The 11,019-nt window shown below is 40.5% G+C and overlaps 1 protein-coding gene across 1 annotated transcript; it reads left to right on the top strand.

The window, feature by feature from the left end:
• The first annotated feature begins 5,580 nt into the window (after positions 1-5,580).
• Positions 5,581-8,766, top strand: LOC131248977 (probable WRKY transcription factor 21). Its single transcript, XM_058249513.1, has 4 exons — positions 5,581-5,793; positions 6,058-6,859; positions 6,967-7,092; positions 8,323-8,766. The coding sequence occupies exons 2-4, from the start codon at positions 6,102-6,104 to the stop codon at positions 8,468-8,470; spliced, it is 1,032 nt and encodes a 343-aa protein (XP_058105496.1). The 5' UTR covers positions 5,581-5,793; positions 6,058-6,101; the 3' UTR covers positions 8,471-8,766.
• Positions 8,767-11,019: the final 2,253 nt, after the last annotated feature.

Consider the following 11,019-nt stretch of genomic DNA (forward strand, 5'->3'; position numbering starts at 1 on the left):
ATCGGGTCATTTTCGACAACAATATGTAGCCCAATCAAATCCTATCGGAGTGGTCACATAGGGGCCTATTTAGATACCACTAAATAAGTTAATTTTTTCTATTTAGAATAGTAGATAAATAACTTATTTTAAATAAGTTGGGTTAATGATTACTTACAAGTAACTTTGTTTTAATTAAAAACACTTAATCACTTTAATTATTTTTTTAGCTTTTTAACTTTTTATAAGTTGCCGAAGAGAAGCATAGGAGACATGAAAGACAGGAATGTGAGACTTAAATTGTTTACCAAAATATACTTATATTCTTAATAATAAGAAATTAAGATTAGTTACTTGTGTAGTAAGTATCTTATCTTAAGCAACTTACAAACCAAGTAAGACTTTATGGTAAGTCATTTAGGGCCTGTTTGGTTGGATGTATTTAGGAAAATTGTAATATATTTTACATTTTTTTAAGTGTTTATTTCTATGGCGTTTGTTATGGAAGGAATGCTGCATGACATTAACACCGTCAACTTCTAGGTACAGAAAACGCGATTGAGTTGTTAGGTCCTACAATTATGTATATGTTTGATCCAAGTCGTCCTTTGATTTGGCCAGATATTTCTAGGGTATGCTTCCAAAAATGAGATAAATCCAAAGCTTAAGTGGACCACACTATGGGAAGAACATTTAAATTGTTAGCATTCAATCTCCAATACGTACTTTATGTAGTGTGGTCCACTTGATCGAATCTACCTCATTTTTAGGCCTCATGCCCTAAAATGATTTGTACTAATGAATGGATTGAGCGGATATAACTCATATATCATGGTGGGCCCCTTTAGAACATAAGTTGCTTAAGATATATTACTTATGCCACAAGTAACTTATCTTAGTTTCTACTTATTAAGAAGATAAGTATGTTTAGTAAACAACTTACTTATTAGCTTATCTTCTCCTTCGCCTATCTTATGCCCCTCTTCAAAAACTAACAAAAAGTAGAAAGCTAAAAAGAGAGAGTAACCATGGTGATTAAGTACTTTAAAGTAAAAAAGTTAGTTATAGAAATCATAAACCAAGCGTACTTATTTGAAATAAGTTACTTTGCTACTGTAAGTAGAAAGTAAGTTATTTGGTGGTATCTAAACAGGCCCAAAGACTATCCGCTAGGATGTCCACCACCTTCGAATGGATGACAAGTGTGCACTATACACATTCTTATAAACCACCGCATAACCCAAAGCTTTGCAGGCCACAATGATGTCCATGTGGCATCCCTCTCCATCAATCTCACACTATCATTTTAAGATGTGGGCACAAAAACTAAGTAGATACGAAACTCGAGCGCACTTCACCATATAAGAAATGGTATGGATTGAAAATACTCCATTAAAACTATATTGGGGCACACAAAAGTTTTGTATTAAGATGACATTTGTCCATACTACATTTCTATAGGAATCATCTTATGAATGAGTTTGATGGTATATAAAAATCATGGTGGACCATAAGAAAGTTTTCAGAGTCGGTGTTTCTATTCCTGACCAATATGTGGATCTACCTCATTTTAGGAATGCATCCTAAACTGATACTTAGATATGATGAATTGAGGGATGTCACTAGAGGTGTACACAAACTGAGCTAGCTCGGTTATCTCACTCCACTCAACTCGAAAAAGCTCAATTCGACTCGGTGACTCGGTTCGAAGCTGAGTTCAAGCCGATTCGAGCTGATTTTTTGAGCTCGAAAATGAGTTTGAGCCGAGTTCGAGTTGGCCCCAGCTTGACTCGACTCGGATCAAACCCAGCTCGAATCGAACTCGGATTGAACCAGTTCGGTGACTCTGTTACTTTGACATTGATGTTGCTCACCAAGTGTTTGATGAAATGACTCAATGAAATGTGGCTGGTGGTAAGGAAGATATGTACATGAAATAAATACCCTTTTTTCTCGGTTTTTATGTTGCTTACAAGGTGTTTGATAAAATATCTGTAAAATCATTGCTACTTTATTACATATAGTGGGATTTTGAAGGTGCAGTCCATGTGTTTGAGAAAATGTTGCACAGGCAAACTTGGCTCGAATTGGCCCGAGCTGTTGACTGAACTGAGCCGAGTTGGCCAATCAAGCTCGAGGACCAAGCCAAGCTAAGTTCGAGTTGAGGTCAGCTAGTGGCCGAGTCGAGTCGAGCTGAGGCCAGCTCGACTAGGTTCGACTCGATGTACACCCCTAGATGTCATATAGACATTGTGGTGGCCCTATATAACTTTGGGTTAAGGGTTTTGGGTGACACGCATCACACACAACTCATGTCCCTTGATTATAGGGCTATGATGCTTTGGAAGCAGATTACATGGTGATAAGAATCACTAGATATATCCAGCGACACAGATGGGGTACACATGAAGCCTATTTATACATTATTCTATTTGACTCGCCCCATCTTTAACAACCACAGATGATGGATGATGCACAAACACATAAGAATTACTTAAAAGATCTTATGTGACACAATTATATTAGTTCTATTAAACTAGAATGTGGAATTGAAAGGACTGTGCAATGCATCAGAGTTAGAGATTGGAAAACCTTAATTTAAAATTTGTACCTGATTGTGATGCCATCATTATATAACTGATGTTGTAGTCTTTCACACCTTACATCCTTTAGAGAAGCACTGAAATGAAAATAGAAGCTTCAGTCAAGTGTAAGCTTGGGGACTTAGCCCTATTTATATAGTTTAGATGCTGGAAGAGTTTGAAACCCACATGAATTTGACAATCCTAATCCAATTAGAATATTATGCTTATGACACGATCGTAACGCATCACCGCTGACATGATTTTAGATGAATCACAACTTTGTGGAGTCCACTGATATGCCCAATCACATTATCCAACCCTTAGAGAGATCCAAATTGTTGATCAATAATGCCTACCTTATAAAATTCTTACAAGTTCAAGTTGTCCAAATTAGTTTAAATATGAACTAGAAATCACAGTATATTTGGTTACCTAATTATCACCAGGGCATATATTTATTGGAAGGTTAAAATTTAAAAAATATTCAATGACCCTATTTCAACCAACAAGTGTCCATTGGTCAGAGATCATGATGGATCGAAGTCTCATACGCGGTGAGTAGATTACCCTCTCATTGGAATATCCCAAGTGACCAAACATGCTGCAATTCGATTAGGCCATGTGTCACCATCAAAGATAGGACCAAACAAAGCATGTTTAAAAAGTGCCCATCTCTAGCTGGAAACTAATAGATTTGTGTGGGGGCCACCATGATGTATTTGATTACCCACACCATCAGTGCCTAAAAATGAGGAAGATCCAAGGCTCCGGTGGACCACACCAAATAATAAGCTTGAGCTGCACTATGCATAAAACATTAAAAGCAAGTGTCCTATTTTCTTCTTTTAAATGTAAAAGTAACATGTGGTGTGGTCCCCTGAAACGTTTAACATACCTCATTTTTAAGCTTATGCCTTCAAATAACACAAGAAAAAAAGATGAACAGGGCACGTAAACGGATATATCTGGATGGGCTCCACGTGGATCTATCCATTTCCAGCTAGATGTGATTAGGATAAGATCCAATTACCTTCTATGATACGACACAAAGAGTTAAAAGTAATCTCTGACAACGGCACATGGCTCGAGCAAATCCTATAATGCCAGGTGATCCAAGCAGTCCACGTCCGCGACTTAGCCACGGTGGGCTCCACGATGAAATTGGTTAAATATCACCTAATGCATGCCACGTGTATGATCTCTTTGTGCCTTTGTATCAAGTGTCATAGTCTACCTGAGTATGATATTTCCACATTTAAGGTCCAGCAAAGCAGCAGATGCATAGGTTGCTGCTGTGATCCATTCTGCACGTGTGATGACAATGATTCAGTGATCCAGACCGTCCATCATATGCCTCCTATCATGGAAGGAAGATATCCAAAAACGCTTCAGATTAAATGGTCATAACCCTTCAATCTCTAGCTTTTCTTTTTGTTGAATGTAGGCCATTTTTTTTAAAAAAATCATCAAACTCTACTGTGGCCCACGGATTTAAAGGGTTAGAATGTTCCCAACTGCAAAATATTCAGGGCATCTGCGCTTGCGTGGGACACATCATCATCTAGCTTGTTTTGATCACCAAACCATGGCCCACCTGCACGTATGCGTGAAATGCTTGCTTTTGAGGCAATTCCTCGGAAAAACTTTGATACTCTGCTAGAGCGTAATGGATGATACGCAGACACTAGAATTGTAGAACTTGCATGTGTGATAACGTAATTTAATCTAAACCGTCCAAATTTGGAGTACTTTTTACAATCGATCTTGGATCAAATAATACGGTTATTTGATTTCTCAGAATATAAGATTGGTGGACATTTATTGGACGGTTTAAAATGAATAATAACCAAGGTTCAGTGGGCTCCACAATGTAATCTGTGTAATTTGAGTTAATATATTCCACGTGTACCATATCTAAGTCCTGCGTATCACGCGTCATTCGCAGCCAGAGTATAAAATAACTCCCCTAACTCACGCGAATTTCCACGTTTACATGGAGTCCCTGCAAACCGCATCTCTGTGGGGGCCACCTGCTGTCTATCTTATATCTACTCCGTCCATTCGTTGCGACCCTGACTGTGGGACTCACAGTGATGTACGTGCCTTAAATCCACACCGTCCAACCATTTTGAAAGCCCATTTTAGGGCATGATCCCAAAAATGAAGCTGGCTCGAATTTTAAGTGGACCAGACAATAGGAAACAGTCTTGATTGAATCCCCACTATTAAAAACTTCAAGCATTCACCGGACTGTTTATTTGCCATCCAACCGTTGATAAGGTCACAACCACTTAGATGAAGAGACCAAAGAAATATCATCTTGATCCAAAGCTTTTTTGGCCCACGAGAAGTTTTTAATGGTCAATAACCGCTGTTTCCTATACTATGGTCCATCTAGGATTTGGAATGCTTCATTTTTTTTATTGATGCCTTAAAATGAGTTTTCAATACGGATGGACGGTGCAGATGTAGTCAATACATCATAGTGGGCCCCAGGGGTCCCACTCACCTCGGTGGATCTGGTTTCTCACCTAATCAGTACATGGATATTGAACGGCTACCGTTGAAACCTTCTTGGGACCCACGAAAGTTTTCGATCAAGCTTATAGCAGCTAATCCCCTTCATCCTGGTGGGATTCAGCTCATGAATGGGTTTGATGGCATGTAAACATTACGGTGGGCCCAAGGAAGGTTTTGATTGGGCCCACCTTTCCGTCTGTGGTGTGGTCCACTTGAGTTTTGATGCTGGCCTCATCTTTGAGCTCTTGCTCTAACATGAGCCGTCGAAATGGATGAACAGATTGGATGAACCCAGACATATCCGTGGGCCCCACATAGCTTTTGGTTACAGGGACTCCGTGTGACCGGGGTTGTAGAAAATTCGCGTCTAGCCCTCATGGCCTGTCCTGATAGGTGGGACCCACCAATTGACCATTTCCAAAAACTACACACACGCTCGTGATCCGTAGGAGTACCATTTCGCGTGCTCATTCCCCCCTCCTCTCTCTCTCTCTCTCTCTCTCTCTCTGCATTATTCTCCTTTTTTTCTATTTCTTCTTATTATTATATTATAAAAAAAATGGGGATTTTCTTCTCTCCTGGCCTGGTAAAATTCAAAGGCCAGCAGCAGCAGGTCTTCTCTTCTCTTCCCTTCTACATCTCTTTCAATCTCCCACCCATGGAAGATGAAGAAGAAGAAGAATCTAAGTCTGCACAGCTCAAATCCAAGGTCTGTTCTTTTCCATTTCTGGAGTCTCTGTTGCTATTTTTACCATGATTCCTATCTGGGTTTCTCTTGTTTCCATCGATTTCCCTGCACCCAATCCAATCCCACCACAACTGTCAATCCAACCTTGAGAATCTGACCAAACCCCATCTGGGTTTTTCTGGGATTTTCCTCTGCTCCATTTCGTCTTCTATAAACTTTCAGAGATCATCATAAGGGGAGTAGATTTCCAGGGTTTTCTGATTATCTGACTTTTGGGTTTTTTAGGCTATTAAAGATCTTTTTAGGTTTGTCTCATCAATTCGGTGGGTATGGAGGAAGTTGAAGAGGCCAATAGAGGAGCTGTGAAATGCTGCCACAGGGTTTTGAATTTGTTATCTCAGCCTCAAGATCAGTTACACTATAGAAATCTCATGGCAGAAACAGGAGAAGCTGTATTGAAATTCAGAAAAGTGGTCTCACTTCTCAATGCTAGTTTGGGTCATGGGAGAGTCAGGATGCTGAACAAAATCCAATCCTCTCCACCTCCAAAAATCCTCTTAGATAATCCCATAGCCATAGCAGATTCAAATGCCAAAAGGAAGTTTTTAGAGAACCCAACTCTATTGGATTCATCCACTAAAAATCCCATCCAAATATCGAAGACGATATCTCTAGAAAACCCAACAATGGAAATGGAATCTGCTGCTGATAGGAATCATCTCCAACCGCCCCCCCATTTGCAGTTCCTCCAAAAGCAGCACCAGGAGCAACAACAGAGGTTTCAGCATCAGCAGCAGATGAAATTGCAAGCTGATATGATGTTTAGGAGCAACAGTGGTATAAATCTCAAGTTCACTAGCTCTAGTTGCATGCCAACCATGTCGTCCACCCGGTCCTTCATGTCGTCGCTGAGTATGGATGGTAGTGTTGCTAGCTTGGATGGGAAGGCCTTCCATTTGATCGGCAGCTCGCAGACACTGTCCGATCAGAACCTGCACCAGCCTTCTAAGCGGAGGTGTTCTGGTCGAGGGGAAGATGGGAGTGGGAAGTGCGGGACAAGCGGGAGATGTCACTGCTCGAAACGGAGGTGGGGTTTTAGATGCTTGAATTTGTGATCAATTGATTTTGGTCTTTTTTAATTTATGCTGTATTTTGCACTGAATTGAAACCGGTCCTGGCATTTTTTGGTTGTAGGAAGCCAAAGGTGAAGCGATCAATCAAGGTCCCTGCTATTAGTAACAAGCTTGCAGATATCCCTCCTGATGAGTATTCATGGAGGAAGTATGGCCAGAAGCCGATCAAAGGTTCTCCACACCCTAGGTATGTGTATGTTGTTTTGACATTGTTGAATGTTTTGTCTGAATCTCTTTAATTGTAGTCTGAAGAGTTCAGCGAAATGCATATAAATGCTGTTTGGTTAATGTTTGGGATCTATGTTAATGTTTCACTTGTTTTGAATTGAATATATATGCATTTTGGAGCTGAATATAGAAATTGGGTTTATGAAGATGAGTGGTTGCTGATGGGCATGTTTTAGTTTTGGTTTTTGATCTATTGCTTTTGTCCTTGTGCTCGATTTCTGTTGTAGAGATCCTTCTGGCCTCGTAAGAAATCGGTAGTCAGAATGACGGTTAGATTGGTAGGCTATATTACTTCGGTTCTAGTCGATAATCATATGATGCTTGCCGAATCAATCCACTCAATGTGGTGGAACCAGTTAGCCGGTCATTGACTAAGTTCGTGTTTGGGTGTTCCATCAATTATGGTTTGCAGGGATTCTGAAACGAACTTAGACTACAATTCCTAGATACAGTGTAAATATGTCGTGGATACGGTGTGGGTATGGATCTCACACAAAAATAATCTATGGGACTCAAGAGAACACATGCAATACCAATTTTGAGGTATTTGGGTATCATAGCTTAGCGTGCTTGATGTTCTGAGCTGTGTGGAAAATGCAAGCCTGCATTAAGCGGAGAAGTGTTTTCCTTCTTTTTCCACCTCAAATGCTTTTTCCACCTCAAATGAGATAAGAATGGGACCAATGAATTGAGTTTGCCTTGTGACCTCCGATCACCCCAGACACATCCTAGGTTGATCATGCAGAGAGAGATCTCATTTCACATGATTTCACTGGTCATGCTGTGATTTTTGAGTCACAAATGAACCCATCATCCAAGTCAGTCCCGTTCTGGTATCACCCAAGCACCTAACATCAAAGGTGCCTGATGTTTTTCTCAAAAGAACCACTCGCCTAGTTGCAATGGTAGGTTCATGGATTAATAGAAGCTGCTGTTTGCTCATCAATATAAAACTAATGGAAAAAAAAAAAGAAGCATTGGTATCATTGCAAGTTGCCAAGAACATCTTAACACCAATTTTGACAAACCGTGCGTCTGCCCATGTAAAATGATAGATATGGATGCTTCTAAAATTGTGCTTAGCATCTTCTATATTCAATCTCTGTATATCTACATGATTTTTTTTTTTGGGTTATCCAACAAGGCCCATTCAGTTTGATTTGAAAAGGATGTGGTTGAACATTTGCAGGGGATACTACAAATGTAGCAGCATGAGAGGCTGCCCAGCGAGGAAGCACGTTGAACGGTGCTTGGAAGAGCCATCAATGCTCCTTGTCACTTATGAAGGTGAACACAACCACTCCAGGTCAGTGTCCTCCCAGTCTGCCCTCACATAAAGCTATTTCAACCGGGATCAGTTTGACGGTCCACATGCCAAGTTTTCGATCAGTTGAATTGCTCCTGTAAATACTCTGGTTGGTTCGAGCTTGTTTGGTTCGAGCTTGATATACAGAGAACAAAGTGAGTTTCCTGACATGGGGAGGTGACCTTTCTGGTCTTGTGGAGGGAAGATGTGAGATATGCACTGGAAAAAGAAAATGTTTGGAAGTGTAAGAACTCTTTCATAGCAACATCTGTTCTGTTTCTTGACTGTTGGAGTTTTCTAATACAATATATTTAGTTCCCATGCTCATGAGTGAATGTTTTTTATTTTGTTTTGATGTTGAATTCAGATTCATTTTGTGCTTAGTGGTTTGCCCGGCGACTGCCCCTCCATGACCCTACTTTGCTTGCATGCCCTTTGCGACATGCATGTGATTGTTGGGCTGGTGGTTAGTACTCGCCTACTGGGTGGGGCCATGTTGGCATGTGAGTACTGTCAATGTGAGCTTATGCAGTTGTCAGCTCCAAGAGCCTGTGTAAAAGAGGAAAGTTGATGTCTGGTGGGCAACTGATAGCATGGGTTTAAGATATGTGGAGGTCCTGAGCGACTTATCTGAGTCGACCTGGACTTGGTTAGACCCAGTACGGTTCAGCAGCACAAGTTGCCTAAATGATTCACCTCTGACTTGGGTGAGTCACAAGTCAGTCTGAGACACTGAGTCTTTCAACAACGTCTGGTGGTAAAACATTTGCCAATCTACCATTTAAAAGCTGACCCCAAATTGCTGGGAGAAACGATGATGATGTTTAATTTGGATTTAGTAGCATATCATACACTTTATACGATGATCACCGCATCAAAGAACCATTAACCAACACAGAGAACTAAAGCTACATTTGGATGCTCTATTCACATAAAACACAATCATTCCTTTTCAAGTGGTATCTGCAAGTCGGGGTTTGTTTGAATACATCCAGACCTATTGCAATAGGATACATTGGGGCTTTAGCCTTTGAATCTGGATCATCTACCAATGATCCAAACTGTTTATATGACAATTCTCACTTTACATGGTGGAAGGACGGCAAATAAAAGTTTTCAATTGGATTATTTCAGCCCTTTGATGATTTAGCCTTTTGCTTTCAATGTGAACCGGCACCATAATCTTTCTATGATCGAAGGGTTGATATATTCAATCTGAGAGTTTTTTCAGGCATCCCCCATCCAATGAAAATAAACGGCTTGGGTCATAGAAAAGTACCCAAATCCAGTTGGAGTCCCGGACATATCTTATTGCAATATATTAGGATGTATTCTTGCAAACCTCTTGAAAGTAAAAGGTAAGTTTGATTTGGTCATTTTCACTTAATCAAAGTAACTATTTGCAATTCGATTCATAGAGCATCCAAACACAACCTTACCCACATTAGTTGCTGAACTCTCCGCCTCTGCATTTAGTACAGTGAAGTCATCCGTCATGCATAAGTAAGTTCATGTCCACTTGGTGTTATTTTCCAATGCTGGAACAGATCTGGTTGCACACGATCCACTCTCTGAAACTCAGTCCAGTCGAGTCGAGTCGACTCAAGCTTTTACTTAGTTTCTGGGTTTTTGAATTACTTTCCATCTCTATTAATTTATGATTTTTGGGTATTTTTTGTATTTTTAAAAAAAGTATTAATTACTGATTTTTTTTTTTTCTTTTTACTTTTGAATCAAGCTGAGTTGTCGGCCGAGCATTCGGGTCAACTAAACCCAAAGGGCTTTCTAGCAGAGCTGAGTTTGCAGGTTTCCAGGCCAAGTTTTTATTGTTTTTTCCTCGACTGCGGGTTGAGTCCTTAAGAACTGAGTCGTAAACCGAGTCATCGAGTAAGGCTCTGGGTTGAGTCCACACAAACTGAGTAGTAAATCGAGTCACTGAGTAAGACGGTTGTTTTCTTCCATTCTCTTTTGCAAGTTGGATGTAATAATGGCAGAATGAAATCTTCCCACTTGGGTCTGAAAGTGTTAGTCCTGAAAACTAGATATGAAAGGTACACAAAGTCGACTAAAGATAGATGGACAGGAATGGTCTGCAAAGCTGTTGGGCCCCACCATGTTTCTATACATCGAATCCATTCTGTCCATCAGTTTTTATCCTTGATGCTGCCTCCTAGGGCAAAAATTCTACTAGATCGTCAATGTAGGTGGGTCAGACTGCTGGGAAAAATGGGATGGAATGCCAAACATAGGTTTGTGTGTGAAGCCACCATGGCGTGCATCTTTCATCCAACCCGTTAATCAGGTGTAACTCACCAGGATGAAGAGAAGATGCAGAAATCAGCTGGATCCAAAACTCAGGTGGGCCACACTGCGTGAACTTGCAAGGCTCCCATTTGTGTGGCACATTAGTAGTGTGTTCTTTTTATTAGGATGATTTTTGGTATGTACGGTGCAAATAAGAGTTTGAACCTCATGGGCGGCGTAGATTTCACATGTACAACATGGTGGGTCCCACAGAGCTTGGGTGTCGCGTAAAATAGACCAAGGAGACGGTTTTGCTATAAATATGCTTCCACAACT

This window comes from Magnolia sinica, chromosome 6 (genome assembly GCF_029962835.1).
Source record: "Magnolia sinica isolate HGM2019 chromosome 6, MsV1, whole genome shotgun sequence".
NCBI lineage: Eukaryota > Viridiplantae > Streptophyta > Magnoliopsida > Magnoliales > Magnoliaceae > Magnolia > Magnolia sinica.